Source organism: Canis lupus, chromosome 33 (assembly GCF_048164855.1).
Source record: "Canis lupus baileyi chromosome 33, mCanLup2.hap1, whole genome shotgun sequence".
NCBI lineage: Eukaryota > Metazoa > Chordata > Mammalia > Carnivora > Canidae > Canis > Canis lupus.
In genome coordinates this window covers 10,357,697-10,375,735 of record NC_132870.1, presented here as the reverse complement: position 1 = coordinate 10,375,735, position 18,039 = coordinate 10,357,697, and the positions used below count along the sequence as shown (strand labels likewise).

General features: G+C 37.4%; 1 protein-coding gene across 13 annotated transcripts in view; it reads right to left on the bottom strand.

The window, feature by feature from the left end:
• Positions 1 to 769: 769 nt before the first annotated feature.
• Positions 770 to 18,039, bottom strand: part of PTPN13 (protein tyrosine phosphatase non-receptor type 13) — a 203,475-nt gene continuing 186,205 nt past the window's right edge. For all 13 annotated transcript variants that reach the window (XM_072810058.1, XM_072810060.1, XM_072810068.1 and 10 more), the window contains 8 exons: positions 17,224 to 17,279; positions 14,767 to 14,873; positions 12,464 to 12,612; positions 10,744 to 10,834; positions 8,597 to 8,934; positions 6,025 to 6,240; positions 4,038 to 4,100; positions 770 to 1,438 (listed from right to left, as the gene is read on the bottom strand). In XM_072810058.1, the coding sequence (XP_072666159.1) occupies positions 1,343 to 1,438; positions 4,038 to 4,100; positions 6,025 to 6,240; positions 8,597 to 8,934; positions 10,744 to 10,834; positions 12,464 to 12,612; positions 14,767 to 14,873; positions 17,224 to 17,279 (1,116 nt within the window). In that variant the 3' untranslated portion in view covers positions 770 to 1,342. The remainder of the gene's footprint in view (positions 1,439 to 4,037; positions 4,101 to 6,024; positions 6,241 to 8,596; positions 8,935 to 10,743; positions 10,835 to 12,463; positions 12,613 to 14,766; positions 14,874 to 17,223; positions 17,280 to 18,039) is intronic.

The window sequence follows — 18,039 nt, the reverse complement described above, 5'->3', positions numbered from 1 at the left end:
GCTCTCCGAGGCAGATCTCTTTCCCTTCAGGCAGAACCAAATATAACCTCCCAGGAAATGTGATACTGTTTTCTTTTGATTACCCCTTGTCAGCTTAGATATTCTGAGTTTTACCACAATTGGAACTTGAAAGTATCCTGATTTATGCATCAGGTACAGTAAGCTGGCACCATTCTCAGGGAGGCAGAGGGGAGATGGAATGAATGTTCTAGCTCCTGTTGGTCAGTACATGACCCTCATGTCAGACCCTGATGAAGATCTACCAGGGTTTCTTTTTTTTTTTTTTTTTTCTACCAGGGTTTCTAACCACACTCTTGGTCCCTCTGACTGGCATGACTGGGACCAAGTGGGGAGACAGGAAGTTGGGGTCCAGGAGTTCTTGCTTCCCCTGGGGCCTGGGTGTTGTTGAGAAATAACACAGAGGGGAGGTGGGTGGAGGAATGGGATAACTGGGGGATGGGCATTCAGGAGGGCACGTGATGTAATGAACATATGCCATTGATGAATCAATAAACTCTATCCCTGTAACTAATAATAAACTTTATGTTAACTAATTGAATTTAAATTTAGAAAAAAAAGGAAGGAAATACACTGAAGGGGCACCTGGATGGCTCAGTCCGTTAAGTGTCTGACTCTTGATCTCAGCTCAGTTCTTGATCTCAGGGTGCTGAGTTCAAGCCCCTCCACACTGTGGGTAGAGCTTACTAAAAAAAGAAGAAGAAAAAAAAAGAACACACGGAAAATGTTTGCACACACTTTGGCTTGCTCATATTTTTTAAGATGCATTTTTATTTACAAAGTGAGATGATGTATAACAAACATAATGAAGTTACAAATGTATCTGATAACTCCATTTTCATGAAAAAGTATATAAATATATTACAGAAAATTCCATATAGTAAACATCTGCTACTTTTTTCTATGCCAGTATTACTGTCATTTAAAGCTTAAATACTGGTTTCAAGTATCCCCTATAAAATAATTCTATTAAAATACTGGAAAAAAAATTTTGCTATAAACAAGATTGGTGCATTAAAAATAGACTTGGTGTGTCCTTGTAACATCAGCTATAATCAAATGCTTCCTTGATCATCCCTAACATGTGCACTGTTCAGTTAGTGTTAAAAACTTTTAAATTCTCACAGGTTAAAGTAGCTGTAAAAATACAGCAGTTCGGCATGACTTATTGTTGTGAAGAATGCCCCTCTAAGGTAGAGGAGAATAAGGATAATGATACTGTGTGAACTTGCTGCCTGTGATCTTTATTTTAAGCAGAGAACAGGAACACCTGTTGGAGGTTTGGAGAGAGATGAAGAAGCATCCAGAGGCTGTTCTTTTCACGTTACTTCAAAAGCTGTGGCTGTTCTTTTTGCTCTTCTTCAGTTTGAAGACGTGTCAGTACATAAAGGATGACTTGATAGCAGAAAATATATTGATCCTATGGCCAAAAAAGAGAGAGAGAGAGAGAGAGAGAGAGAAAGTAGGATGACTCTAGATGTATAATGTGAAACACACACACACACACACACATACATTGTGTTGGAGTAATTTTGAAAATATGGAAAAATTTTGTTATAATGTTTAATATAAGAAGATATAGAATTGTATAGTGTCATAAAAATTATAAGAAACAGACAGATTGAGAAAATGAGGAGGGGAAAAGCAGCCGTGGGAGTGAGTGGGTGGGTAGGTGGAAATATCCCAGAGTCCTGACACTTTTTTGTGCTTTGGTAATATTTATGATTTGCTCTTATAATGGAAAAATAAACTCCCTACAAAATTTCCTCTAGATTTATTGGACTCATCTTGATGTTTTGAAATGTCAAGAAATTAATACCCAAGAAGCTACACAAAATAATGTTCTTTAATATCTGGAACCAAAGAATATGGAAATCAAAGTTTTTGGAAAATTAACTTTTTTTTTTTTTGGTGAAATTACTCTGTTAGTTGGTGGTACCAGGATCTGAGTTTTTTTATTACACTCTGCAAGGAATTAATGAGTCTGAAGGTAAATAGAAAAAATTCACAATACACTAAATGGAAAGAAATAAAACAACTACAGTTGAATCTCATTTAAAATAGTTGCCTGTATGTGAGCATTCATGCCTGTGTGCATGTGCTTGGCCTAAAGACTGTAAGAATGTTGCCTAAAACATGAACAATTCTGAAGAGTAGGAATACGAGTCATCCTTTTATTTCCTTTCTGCTCATCTGTATTTTAATTTGTCCACATTTGCACATGATCATCCATGACTTTCTCTCACGCTACAAACAATCCATTAGCAAACCTACTTCACTCAACGTCCTCTTTTCCCTATATCCACACTATTCTGGTCTGGGCCCACTGCCTGCCACCAAACTGACCTCCCTGCTTCTAACCCTGCATCTTCCTCCCCAAATCAGGTCTTATTTTTGCACAGTAAACACAGAGCACCTTGAAAATGTGAATCAAATCATGTCAGTCCACGCTGATAATCCTACAATGCCTCCATTTCACTCAGAGGAAAGCCCAGGCCTTGGTCCCGTCACCTCCCCTTCTCACCTCAGCCACACCGGCCATGGCCATTCTAAAACACACAAGGCCTGCTCCTGCCTCGGATCTCCACACAGGTGCTTCTTTCTGCCTGAGATGCTCTTACTCTCAAATAGCCTCATGCCCTCACTGCACTTCCTCCAAATCTTTGCTTTAGTGTTAACTTTCTCAGTGTTGCTACCTGACTTAAAATACCTCCCCCAGCCAGCCAAGACTCCTCCTCTTTGCCTAGCTCTATTTTTTTTTTCTTCTTCCTCTAAAGCACTTATTACTTTCAAAGATCCTATATAACTTACTTGGTTAACCGGCTTAATATCTGCCTTCCTCATCACCACCCCATGAGAAGATCTTTGTTATTCTAGCAGGGATCTTCGTTCCATTCACTGATGTTCTCCAAGTACTCACAAGAGTGCCTGGTCCATAGTAGGCAGATAAATAAATTATCTGTTAAATGAGTGAATTTCCTGGGTCTAAGGAACCCAGGAAATGTACAGATCGGTATGCTTTCTTTACCTAAAAAATCTGTAAATCAGGGGCAGCCCGGGTGGCTCAGCAGTTTAGCACTGCCTTCAGCCCAGGGCGTGATCCTGGGGACCTGGAATCGAGTCCCACGTCAGGCTCCCTGCATGGAGCCTGCTTCTCCCTCTGCCTATGTCTCTGCCTCTCGCTCTGTGTCTCTCATGAATAAATAAGTAAAATCTTAAAAAAAAAAAAAAGTGTAAATCAGCTTAATATTTAGATTTAACTTGAATCAAAAATATATGAAGGGAAAGTGGGCAAATTTTAATTTTAAAGATAGTAAACTTCTATATTCTTCAAAAGGTAGAGAAATGTGAATTTATAGATTTGTAAAAATAGCTTCCATGTCCCTCCTCACAATATAAACAATAAGGGGAGGGAGCTCTCAGAACAGGCCGAGACTCTACACGAGCAGTTCCTGTAGGTCAGTGGGTGATAGTAACCCATGGTTTGATTTAGAGAAATGAAAACTCAAAACAGGAGACAGAGCCACCCATTCACTCATCCCCAGGAGTGCCCCCTCCAAGCTAAGCACCGCCAGCCTGTCTGCCTTCTGGACTTGCTGTCAATGCTGCTGAATCCATTCCCTCTCAGGGAATTTCTGTGGCAAGAATGGTACCTTCTATATCCTTTTAAAGTTGGAAATAAAGAACACCTCTAATTATACACTATTTTCTACCACCCCAATGCCCCCCCCCCCCCCCCGCCCATGCTGCCCCGTTCTCTGTATAACGTTCAGTGCAGATACGGCATTTCTTCATTTCCTGTATTTAAATTAAAGGCAAAATTTAAGTGAGATAGCTTTAAAATATTTTCATTCTTTTTCTGAATTAGTCCTCATGCTTAAAAAAAGGTCCCTTATCACCACAAACCTTTGGTTTTATGTAATAAAGTGGGGACCCTTTAAAAAGAGAAATGTTTTAATCAGAATTTGAAAACATCAGAATCTTCATGAAAATCCTCATTAGGAGACCCCAAGACTCACCTCTGTCTGAACCATTCCATGCCTTTGTAGTCTCATGCAGCGCACTAAGTCAGAGATGTCAAACTGCCAAAGGAAACAAGGTTTGTATGTTAGACAAAAAGGGTTACCGAATTTAAACCCCAAAGATTCCATACCTCGTTCTCCTTCTCCTTCTAGCAGTCTTGGGAAACTGTTCTGTACAAAAGAAGTCAGTGGACTGACTCTGCCATCATTTGATAATTTTATTTATGATATTTTTAAGAATTAGGGGAGGTGATTCTATTTGAAAATCCTGTAACAACAACCAAACAAAAAATCCCCAACAGAAATTCTCTTCCCTTTGGAATCTGACTACTTTCTAATATCACCATTTAAAAGAAACAAGGCAAACTACTTTTCCTACAGTTTGCTTTTCAGAATGACATTCTTGATCTTTTTTTATTTTCACTGATATTAACAATTTGAAACAAGGGAGAAATAAACTGTTTTGTTTTGTTCCACTTAAATTATTATGGTAGATACGATAGTGTGTGAAGAGCAAACTAGAACTGCTTTTAACTGAAATTCTTTAAGAGACAATGATTTTAATTGCTTACGTACAGTAAGATTTCTAACGTTTTAAGTGAGGCTTATACTAATTTAGATTTTAAGTAAAATTAAACTCATCAATTGTGTTTACTTAGTAATATTTTTAAAAACATTTTATTTATTTATTCATGAGAGAGACTGAGAGAGAGGCAGAGACATAGGCAGAGGGAGAAGCAAGCCTCTCTGTGGGAGCCCAACGTGGGACTCGATCCCGGGACCCCAGGATCATGCCCTGGGCCAGAGATAGATGCTCAACCACCAACCTACCCAGGCATCCCACTTAGTAATTCCTTAAATATACTATCTTCTGTGCTTATATATATATATATATATTTTTTTTTTAATAAAGATTTTTATTTATTCACTTGAGAGAGAGATAGCACTAGTTGGGGGAGGGGTGAAGGGGCAGAGGGACAAGCAGGCTCCCCGCTGAGTAAGACTGATGTGGGGCCTGATCCCAGGACCCCAAAATAATGACTTAAGCCAAAGGCAGACACACTTTACTGAATGAACCACCCAGGTGCCTTATTTTTTAAGTAAGCTCTACACCCAATGTGAGGCTTGAACTCAAGACCCAAGATCAAGAGTTGCATGCTCTACTGACTAAGCTAGCCAGGCACCCCACTGCTTCAATATTTCTATCCTTAAGTGTGATAGTGACACTGACTTTATCTTATACAAGCCTATACTGTAAAGAGTAAAATGCAATACTGTAAAAGGGACTTTTTGGCAGAGAGAGAAAAAAGAAGCGGGCTTCCTGAAGAGAGCCTGAAGTGGACCAGATTCCAGAACTCCAGGATCACACCCTGAGCCGAAGGCAAGACGCTCAACCGCTGGGCACCCAGGTGTCCCTGTATAAGGGACTTTTGAGCACATGTTTAAAACTGGTAAAACAAATATGAAATTGAAGTATTATTTCTTTTTGATTATGGTCTGGGCAGTTTTGAACATTACTAAAATACAATTTGATATAGCAAGAGAATGAAGGCATTAATTTTTTAAAAAAGATTTTATTTATTTATTCATGAGAGACATAGAGAGAGAGGCAGAGAGAGATGCAGGCTCCAAGCAGGGAGCTGGATGTGGGACTCGATCCCAGGAATCCAGGATCATGTCCTGGGTCTAAGGCAGGCACCCAACCACTGAGCCACCTAGGCGTCCCCAAATGAAGGCATTCATAAAAGCTACTAAATAGAGGTGCCTGGCTGCCCCGTTGGTGGAGGATGTGACTCTTCATTTTAGAGTTGTGAGTTCGAGCCCCATCTTGCGTATAGAGATTACTTAAAAAAATACTTAATTCCCTCCCCTGCCCCAAACCCCTGCTAAATAAGAAAATTCCAAGATCATAACACGCTATTAAAAATTAGATTCCACTGTTATTTCTGGCTGAATGCTGGTTCAGTCTGTATCTTGTACTCACTTCAAGATCTTGACTGATTAATCCTAAGACCACATCTATGCATATCAGGGTCCCTGAACGTCCAATGCCAGCACTGCAGTGTGTGATGATTGGGCCGGATCTATGAATGTGTCTCATGTAAGAGATAAAAGTAAGCAAGTCATCTGGCTGAGAAGGTGTATCATGGTCTGGCCAGGCAGTGAAATTCAGATGAGAAATATGTCGCATCTCTCCTGTCTGAAATTGTACATCAAAAGAAATAGATAAATATTATATTGTTCACATATATGTTTTAGTTCTTATTAATACACTGTCCTTCAAACTTTGACTTGCCCAACTGATCAAATCAAAAGAAAGGCGCTAGAGACAAAAACAGTACATCAAACAACACATGGAGGGTCTTTATCAAGGAGGTTGCTAAATCCACATTTTAAATACTGGTGAAAACTACTTTTTGAAACCCTAAAAGCAAATTACATTTTAATATGAATAACAACCTTTTCTAAATTGCTGTACTTCATATTCACTCTGGATAAAAGCCAAAGTCATTGAAATGGCTTACAAGCCCTACATAATCTGACCCAGCTACTTCTCAGACCTAACCTGCTCCTTGTGACCACTTTGCTCTACCTACAGGGAACACTCTGTGGTTCTTTTTTTTTTTTTTTTTAAGATTATTTATTTATTTATTTATCGAGAGAGAGAGAGAGAGAGAGAGAGAGAGAAAGAGAGACAGAGAGAGAGAGAGACACCGAGGGAGAAGCAGGCTCCATGCAGGGAGCCTGACACGGGACTCAATTCAGGTCTCCACGATCATGCTCCAGGCCGAAGGCGTTGCTAAACCACTGAGCCACCCAGGCTGCCCTGCCTGTGGTTCTTTAAAAACACTAGGCACAGTTCAGGTCAGGGTCTTTGCACTTGCTCTTTCTGACTGAAATTCTCCCCCCACCTCTCCACTGCCCCATCCCTGTGGCTCAATCAACTCCTTGAGGATTTTTTCCACAGCAACATCAACACTAATATTTCCTCATTAGCAAGTAAACTCCATGAGGTCAGGGATTTCTTTCTGTCTGTGTTGCTAACTGCTGAATCTCTAGATTTCATAACAGGGCCCGAGCTCTACAAGCCATGTGTTAATTAAACATATCACTTAAGGAATACTGAACAATTGTGTTAGCATAAGTAATCGGTAGGCTGGTATAAATGAACAAGAAAGTATAATCTTCAATTCTTTATAAAATCACATCAAAAACTATGAAGGAGGGATCCCTGGGTGGCTCAGCAGTTTAATGCCTGCCCTCGGCCCAGGGCGTGATCCTGGAGACCCGGGATCGAGTCCCACGTTGGGCTCCCTACATGGAGCCTGCTTCTCCCTCTGCCTGTGTCTCTGCCACTCTCTATGTGTGTGTCCCTCATGAATAAATAAATAAAATCTTAAAAAAAAAACTATGAAGGAAATCATTAGGCTATATTTACATGTGACCAATGGACTCAAGTCAAACCCCAAAGGGAAACCAATTACAGTGGACCCTCGAACAACAAGAGTTTGAATTGTATAGGTCCACTTATACAAGGATTTTTTTTTTTTTGTACAATACAGGAAATATTTTCCTTATGATTTTCTTAACATTTTCCTTTCAGTAGCTTACTTTGTTGTAAGAATCAGTGTATATAATACATATAGTAAACAAAATATGTGTTAATTGACTATGTTATTGGTAAGGCTTCCAGTCAATAGCAGGCTATCCGTTAAATTTTGAGTCAAAAGTTCTACATGGATTTTGGACTGCATGGAAGTCAGTGTCCCTAACCCCTATGTTGTTTTAAGGCGTTAAGCTTGTATTACTGGAGTTGGGGTGGGGGTGGGGAGGAGGGTGAAATTGAGGGGGCATGGAGGAGAGTAAAAGTAGCAGTTTTACTTAAGGTGTATCCACTTATCTAATCCATGCTAAATTGATTCAGTGGTTATGTGGCTGCAGAAGGAATTACCCAATGACAAATATTTATGCTACAATTGCCCATGTATTGCTAAATATGTTGTGTTTATAGGGGAATATTTGCTACCTGGAGATTTTTCAAAAACAGGTTATTTCTTTTTCAAAGATATTTCATTTATTTATTCATGAGAGACACAGGGAGAGAGGCAGAGACATAGGCAGAGGGAGAAGCAGGCTCCATGCAGAGAGCCTGATGCAGGACTCGATCCTAGGACCCCAGGATCACTCCCTGAGCTGAAGGCAGATGCTCAACCACTGAGCCACCCAGGTGTCCCTAAAAAACAGTTTTATTCACTCTTTTTAGAGATGATAGCACATAGCTTCTGAGCCATTCTGTTCTATCAGTGAGCAAAGGATAATGGGTGGTCACTTTAAAGCCTGTATTCTCATTTTCATCCTAATACAGTACATACTGGAGGAAACTGGCAGAGTCTGAAGAAGGTCACAGTTTAGTTTCTATTAGGTCAAAAATAGTGGGTGACATTAGTTCCAGTGAAATAGGAAGGTGGCTCTCACTCAGAAATACATTGACGCTATCATGGAAAGTGTCCAGGCCGACATTCTAACCAGGAGATGGAAAGATTTAACTCACTTACCTGAATCTCTTCTAGGGCCATTGCCCTTACTACAAAGCCCTTCAGCTGCTGCATTCTCACGAGAGCCAGCCGAAGCCTGTCATTGACCATTGTTGTTTGGCCTAGGATGTTAGGCCAATAGCGCTGGCATTTGATTTTTTCTCCTTCTACTTCTTGGGTCATCATGGCGATCACTGTAGATTTTTGTTCCCAAATCATCTGCCAGAAATCTCCAACAGTTGTAGGGAGAGGTCCTTGGCAGGCAATGTAAACGAACTCTTCTTTTCCCACTGGTATCTTAATGAAGCTGGCGTTGATATAGCCACCCTCATCTCCAAGAGGCACTCTTGTAGCATCATCTGTGAATTTCCCACCATAAAACAGAGCCATGTATATCATGCATTTTGTTTAAGGAGCCTTATAAACAGGGGTCAAAGATTAGGAGAAATTCCTCAGAACCATAAATGAAATAACAGACACATTTTAATAAAGGTATATTTCAAATTACAGTAGAATTGTTTTATATTTACTCATTTTACTCTTGTTACAAGTATATTTAAGATGTCAACTCAGCAAGTTTCTGACAATTTGAGGTTATTTATATAGATTTAGTTGAAAATTAAAATTAATAAATAAAAAAATATATCAATCGATACATTCAGAACTTCTTAGTAAGTTCCAAGAGAAACAAACATAACTTTGCTACTTCTTATCCAACCTTATTTTATGATGATAATAATGCTCAATTTAATGAATGACAATGCCAAAAGATTATTTCATAAAATAAAAATTAGTATTATAATGAAACTATCTAAGTACTTACTACAAATTTGCATAATTATTTCTTGTTCATCTAATTAAATTATATTCTTTTAAATCAGCAGCCAAAATAATAAACACAATAAATAAAAAGGCAGCTCACTTTATTCTCTAGGCATATAGGCTTCTATCTTTATCCGATGTAATTTCATAGTCAAAATATAAATTTTTAAACCAGTGAAAACTATATGTAAGCCATTTTATCCAAAATAATTAATTTGTACGTACTTACATATCAGAAGCAATTTCTACTTAGAGCATTTATAAATTTAATGGGTAATTTCTATGATTATCAAATTGACTTCAGTAATAGGCTTCAAAATCCTGCATCAGTTGCTCTTCTATCACTTGACTTCTGTCTCTTAGTCCATGGAAACAAATCCACTCAAGTAGTTTTGGATTTACGGCTTATCCCATTTGAATTTGAGAGACTAGTCTGGCCCTTTTTTTGGTGGTGGTGGTAGAGGCTGAAATAACTCCCACTTACTTTATGCTCAATCATTATTACTTTCATTTTTATTTTATTTTAATTAATTAATTAATGATTTTATTTATTTATTCATGAGAAAAACAGAGAGAGAGGCAGAGACACAGGCAGAGGGAGAAGCAGGCTCCACGCAGGGAGCCTGACGTGGAACTCAATCCAGGGATCATGCCCTGAGCCAAAGGCAGACGCTCAACCACTGAGCCACCCAGGCATCCCATTACTTTCATTTTTAAAATGCTAAGATACACTTTTCACAGAAAGTTTTCCAAAATAAATTTTTTGTCTTCCAACTTGGTTGAAAAAATTCTGTTGTATTATTTATTGCATGATTTATCACTATTGATTCTGTTACAGTTCTTTGATTTTAGGACTTCTTGATAAAGATAGGATCGTTGTATCATGCACAGTGTAATTCAATGTGCTAATATATATATAAATATGGCTTATGATTACTAAGAAGTTGCTAAAAATAAGCAAAGAAGTTGCTAGACATTAATATTTTGGCTATATCCATTTATAATTAAAAAATCACATGTTGATTGGTAAAATGGTAAAATGTGGGTAAGAAGAATTGCTTTTTTGCTCTTCTAGTGTCTGAGACAATTCAAACATTATAGTTGGCTCAACCATTGAGCCACCCAGGTGCTCCTAAGATTCTTCTGATTAATTTTCAGAATACATAGATAATTTAAACAGGAATTCATGTTGTATATCTAAATGTATTTGTTATTGATGTAAGCCTCTGAATATGTGCTTCTGTGTATATATGTACACTTGTGTGAGAGATAAACTAGCATAAAAATTTTAAATCAGTTCAAACTATATTAGACATACATTTGATTTGAAACCAAATTAAACTTACAGGGAAGTATATTTTTATATCGGTTCTTTCTTCTGTTTTCCTTAGTTTGTCCAATTAGACATTGATCCAAAGGTTTTAAATCTTGAAGATTCTGCAAGGAAAAATAGAAATAAAATTAAATTTGATAAGCAGTAATTCAGCCATAATTGCCAATGCTTTAAATATGCAGGGTATAAAATTGGCTACTGATCAAGGCAGATTTGAGTGTTAAGAAATAGCTTATCCTGTAAAGATAAGCTAGTCTAAAATCCCAATACTACTTTGAAATACCAGTTGTTGAAATATGTTGCTGCAAATATCTTTAGCATGTGGTAGTCAACTTTGTGAGGCTGCACTTCGTAACTTTATTTTAAAGTTCAGTTTAAAGAGGTCTATAATTGTATTTTAGGAAAAAAACCCCACAACAACTTATAAAAGCAACTTTGTCTTAAAGTAATGAGCTGCAGCAGAATTTCTTGACAATATTGTCTGTGGGGTCATGGAATAATCCATAGTAGAGTTGTGGTGAGACAGTCCTAGGTTTTAAAGTCAACTCTCACTTTTCATTCACTCAGTAATCCATCCTTTTATCCCTCCATCCATCCAAATATATATTAAAAATACCTACTAGATACAGGACACTGTAATAAGTGCTGGGAATACAGTGGTGAGAAAGAAGGTATGATTCTGGTTCTCCTTGAGCTTACAGCTTATCGGGAGAAAGAAGCAGTAAAGAAATAAATACTGTGATACATGCTTTGGAGCAATTAACAAGCTGTTATTTTAGAGAATAATAAAGATCTACTTTATAAAGGGTTGTGATGGCAGGTCCTTGGAATGGTGACATTTAAACGTAAGCCTTAAAGAAGATATTATTTCTGCAAAATGGAGAGGGAGAATATATGTCAACTATTGGGAGCTTGTTTCCATATCTATTTACATTATTGAGTATTAAATACAAAGCATCTAATACATACATACATACATATATACAAAGCATCTAGCATATTCCAGAAGCTCTCAAGAGAAGTTAGCTCCTTTTGCTTCAGTGGCTATGAAAAGTTTAGGAGGTGGGTAAAGTAAGTATATGGTTTGAGGAAGATAAACAAGGTAAACCCGAAAACCAGTGGTGCTCCATTCCTTTTTTGCCTAGTGGTAAATATGGATGTTGCCAATAAGACCACATGAGCAAAAGCTCTGGACCACTGCTGAGTTGCACGGAGGGGCATATTTCTAGAACTGTATTAAATTAAAAACTGTTGCTAATGAACCATATCTACAGTGTATTAATTATGAAGTTTAATGGTTGGAATTGACACTTGACTTAAAGAAAAAAAAAGCTCTCTATCTCTACTATGAGGCAGGGAAGGTAATCATTGGGGAGATTTATCAAGCTCCAAAGTGGCTAAAAAGAGCTCTTTATTTATTTATTTTTTTAAAGATTTATTTATTCATGAGAGACACAGAGAGAGAGGCAGAGACACAGGCAGAGGGAGACGCAGGCTCCATGCAGGAAGCCTGACGCGGAACTCGATCCTGGGACTCCAGGATCAGCCCTGGGCCAAAGACAGATACTCAACCTGCTGAGCCACCCGGGCGTCCCTAAAGAGATCTTTTTAAATTGATAGTTATTAAGAGTGCTGTTAGTTAGAAGTAAAGGTATAAAGTAATGGGCATTATCAAAATTTCTCCCACTTTTGCATAAAGTTTTGGAAAAGAATCTTTGGTAGTAGCCACTTACCTCCAGCTCCTTTGAAGGAATTCCTTGATCTAATAAACCTCGCAATGTTCGAATGACTGATTTCAACTTGCTACCAGTGTATTTACCAGAGGGAAGCACTTTGACAATGGGGAGTGCAGCAAGTTGCTCATCTGTCAGAAAGGGATGATCTAACAAGAAGACAGAAGTTGATTTTTTAAAAAAAAAGATTTTATTTATTTATTTAGAAAGAAAGCACAAGGGTTGGGGAGGGGTAGCAGGCAAGGGAGAAGCAGATTCCCTAACTGAGCAGGGAGCCCAACAAGGGATGTGTGGCTCGATCCCAGGATCCTGAGATCATGACCCAAACTGAAGGCAGACACCTAAACTGACTGAGCCATCCAGGCGCCCCAACAGCAGTTAATCTTTAAAAAAAAATTTCCCCTAAAACTAATTTAGCCAATAAGGGAACTGATTTGAGCCTATTCTCACCTCATCTATTTTTATGAGAGCAAGAGTCTTAGGAATTAATAAGGTAGGAGAACAGGTAGGCAGATACCTACAGTTAACATAAAATCTGGCCATAGCAAGGCCCTTGTACCCAACTTTTAAGAAAACACTTCACTGTTCAGAATTCTTTTTTTTATTTTTAAGATTTTATTAATCTATTCATGAGAGACACAGAGAGAGAGGCAGATACATAGGCAGAGGGAGAAGCAGGCTCCCTGTGGGGAGCCTGATGTGGGACTTGATCCCAGGACCCCAGGATCACTTCCTGAGCCAAAGGCAGTTCAACCACTGAGCCACGTAGGCGTCCTGTATTTAGAAATTCTTAAGGCTCTTGGCTCTCATGTACTTACGGTTTCTAGAAGAGTTTAATTTTTATTTATTCTTTTTGCTTTTCTTGACTCAAATGACATGATTTTTCTTGATGAAAACGTATGTAGTCTTGTTATTGCTTTGCAAAACTTAAATTAGCTTCCAAGCACATAGGGAAAAGATGAAGGGAGATGCTTCAGAAATTCCTTACAATGGGACATTTCGTTTCACTAGTAACACTGGTGTCTCCTCTCTCTACCCCTCCTTGGTACTCAGTGCCAGGAGGCAGTCTGGCATTTGATAGTTTTCTCAATACAAATGAAACTGTGGGGTCTTCAGGAGCTTATCAAACGAGTGACATCAGTGTCTTAGAAAAGATAAGTATCTAATTTAGTACCCGCTCTATGGAAACTGCTTATATCAGAAGGCAACTGATTATCCTGGAAAAAAGGAGAGGGCTCTTGATACGGTAGCTACAAAGCTACACTTGTAAATTAGTTGATTAAAGTATTTTGATGATGCAGCTACCATGTAGGCAACAATAATGCTAGGCTCTGTGGGTATACAAAGCTGTACAAGATACTTCAAGAAGCCAGACATCCGGTAGGGTGAAGGCTAGCTCTAAATACAGAGTTCAGTCATAAAAAAGAACTGTAAACTTTTACAGAACTGAGTGTAAAGGCAACAGGAGCTCAAAGGCTGGAGATGAGCATGGGCTACAGGATTTGACAAGAGCACCATCAGTGACACCAACAATCTACCTAAATTGAAAAAGTGTTAATTCAACTTCTTTAATTTCCTTTAACAACTAAGACTTCAGATGACAAAACCATGTCGTTCATTCCTTCATTGCATTAGTGTAACATGAAACACTGGATAGAGCTTCATTTCTCCACTGGCTCAGTTATAAAATAAAGAGGCAGTAATAGGTCAGAGCAATGGACTCTTGCTTTTAAAAAATGAGGCTGAGATGCTGGAGTAGTAATTTCCTAGTTTTGAGCTATTCTGCCTATTTTATTATAAATAAAATGTGTTCCTCGACTCTCATTCAGAATGGCAAAATTGTGAGTTTGTGTTTCTTTTTTCTTTTTTTTTTTTTAAAGATTTTATGTATTTATTCATGAGATGCACACAGAGAGAGGCAGAGATACAGGTAGAGGGAGAAGCAGGCTCCCTGCAGGGGCCCGATGTGGGGACTTATCCCAGGACCCCGGGATCACTACCTGAGCTGAAGGCAGAGCTCAACCACTGAGCCACCCAGGCGCCTGACTTTGTGTTTCTAAGTATTTAACACATTTATTTGTGGGTTTTCCCTCAAGCCACTGAAAATTTCAGCTTATACCTGTGCAAATACCTAGCTATATAATTGAATGTTGGTATTTGTCTATGTGATTTTATTTTACATATAGGGCCAAATAATGTACATTTACAGTTAAATAACACATCCCTATACCCAGAAAACTCATTTTCAAATGCTTATTTTTTATCCATATTTTTCACAAAAAAATTGCTCATAAAATTCTTGCCTTCACTGGAATCTTCATGGTTTGTTGTTTCTATTGGCAATTCATCACTTCCCCATGTTATCTCATCGTCATCTTCAGGCTTCCTTTCTTGTGACTTTTGAATCAAGCTATGATAACAAAACACATTGGTAATATTTTCTTGTTTTGTCCCCAAAATAAATTTAAATATTATGTTCTTGAACCCCTTGTTTCCTCTACAATTATCATGAAATATAAAAATAGATCATCTTATTAAAAAAACCCAAGTCCAGAATTCCTAAAATTCATTGGTAGGTGGAAATTAAACTGAAGTGCAGAATTGTTTAATATAGTTTAAAAAAATTTATCCTCAAACAGATCCTGTCTTTGGACCTTAGAATGAAAGAGTCCTCTTGGGAATAGAGAAAGTGGTGGTTTGTTTCTGCCCTTCAAAATGGATAACCCATTACAATTGTGTTTGTATAGTTCTCTCTCTCTCTCTCTCTCTTAAAGTAGGCTCCATGCCCAGTGTGGAGCCCAGTGTGGGGCTTGACCTCATGATCCTAAGATTAAGACCTGAGCTGAGATCAAGAGCTGGATGCTTAAATGACTGAGCCACTCAGGAGACTCTCTTTTTAACAGTTACCTACTGTTGTACTGTATGGATGTACCTTAATTTATTTATAGAAGTCTCTATTGATGAATATCCATATTTTGCTACAATTGGGGGCTAGAAGGACACTTCTGTATCAGGGTACTCACTTAATGTACTAAAGCACAGTACAAATTCTCATTATTCTATGGGTGCACAGTAGATGCCATCTCCCTGGTAAGGTAGATGGCTAGGGAAGAGAATCTAGGCAGAAGAAATGTTTAGAGATGAGATGAAAAGGATAATATAAAAGGCTGAATACATTTTTACATTTTATGATATTCAGGGGAAACAAAGCAGAATACCTCTGATGCCATGAATAGATACCATTAAAGCAAGACACGTACAATGCTCCTCAACTGTCAATAACAGGGCAGTAATTATGCTGCTTTTATGGTGGATCCTTTCCTCTTCTTCAGCCAATTGTGGGTTATAATTAACATTTTTTTTTAAAGATTTTATTTATTTATTCATGAGAGACACAGAGAGAGAGGCAGAGACACAGGCAGAGGGAGAAGCAGGCTCCCCACAAGGAGCCGATGCAGCACTTGATCCCAGCACCCCGGGATCACACCCTGAACCAAAGGCAGGTGCTCAACCGCTGAGCCACCTAGGTGTCCCTATAATTAATATTTAATTTGCAAGCTCTACATCTATAAGGTTGCCTTTGTCATCTAGTAATTCTATTTTGTCTACAAGGGTATAGTTTGGAGATCTTTCCATCAGGCATTCCTCTTATTTCTCATTCTTTTGATTAACTGCTTGTAGTATTTCATAGGTGCTTGTATGAGTATACCTTAATTTATTTTTTGTATATTATGTTTTTCTTTAGAAGTATAAATGATATTGCAATTAAATTTTTGTAGAACTGTCTTTGCACATATATGGTAGTGGGAACAATTCTTAGAAATAAAATTACTAGATTGAAGGTTATGTACTACAATTCTTTGAATCTATGACACCCATAATTGTAAGATAGACTATTATTTTGTTTACATTAAGAAATAATATTTATGATGATAAGACCCTTCATGATTTAAGAGATCTTAAAATTAAAAAGTATATATGAGTTAGTAACATGCAAATAAAACTTATATGTTAATAGTGTGTCTAATTGACACCCAAATAAATTACATACACTAATTTACCCTTCCTCCTTCCTCCTCTTTCCTAACAGAGCAGAGCCTGTATCTTTACAATTATTGGCAGCTGGCCCAGATATTTGCTAATTTTAAAAATTTAAACTGTACACATTTCTACAATAATATGTACTCCTTTTTCTAATTTTACTTGTGAAAAATTCACTGTTAATTTGCTTTTCTAGGAAAAAGCAAGTAGTTCTCTTTGATTGTTATCATCTAATATGGAGCAAAATTTATTCATGTACAATCACTTTGTTGGCCAACAATACATATAACTTTTTAAAATATTAAACAATATATTGGAAAAATCCTATTTTGATTTAGAAACTGTTTTCAAAAAGAAACAATTGTGGGGTTTTAAAATGTTTCTTATCTTCTTTGGTTTTATTTTAATTCTACTAGAAGACAATAATCATCATTTCTGGTACATTCCCTTTTTGACCTTTCTTTCATTTTTTTCCCCATGGTCAAGGATATACTTCTGTTTTTGAGGAATGTTTTAAAAAACACATTGTTACATGTCACTAGACCCTCCCTGTAATAGTAGTTTAAAAATATTATTAATATTCAACCACAGGTCCATAATTTAGTCAAACTTTTTTTATTGGAAAAGGATAAATTAATTTCAAAAGCAACATCTAAATGAAAATCTGAGCACTTCTAAAAAGAAATGAATTATTATACTTTAAAAGATTATTTTCTTACCTTTCAATTTTTACTTTTTCTTCACAATATTCTTCACAGCCATTCATTTTGACAGACTACAATACAGAGAAATAAAACTCACATTAACCCATTAAAAGAAAATCAAATAATCTCATAATGTTCAATTCTTCCCTGTTAGTTATTTCCTATATTTACTGTTATGTCCATCCTCATGTAACAAAGACATACATGACATTCAAATAATGTCAAACTGTGGCTAAGGTATCTTCAGTGACCTACGAGTTTTTGCTGGTTCCACTTATTCACCTTCACATTCATTTTGGCTTTTCATTTCTTATTTAAGGGATATTAATGGTATAGAGGTAAGGAGAAAGCAAGATGAAAAGTTAAAGTATGATTATTTAGATATGCATATTTGGTATATGCTGCTATACTATTTCAATTTTAAGATCTAAAAATGGGCTCTCCAGAAAAATCTTAGTAATATTCAGTGTGTTAAATTATCTTGCCTTTTTATTATTAAAGTGAGGAGTCTCTCCATGAAGAACATAGGTCAATCAGCTCATATTATAATTGAGTATGATGTCTCAGAGACCCAAATACTGTAGGAGCAGTTTGCTACAATTAGGAGATGCCAAATTTCATTCTTTTTTAAAAGATTTTATTTATTTATTCATTCATGAGAGACACAGAGAGGCAGAGACATAGGCAGAAGGAGGAGAGGCAGGCTCCATGCAAGGAGCCTGATGTGGGACCCAATCCCGGGACTCCAGGATCATACCCTGAGCCGAAGGCAGACACTCAACCACTGAGCCACCCAGGCACCCTCATGTTTCATTCTTATATGGTTAATAA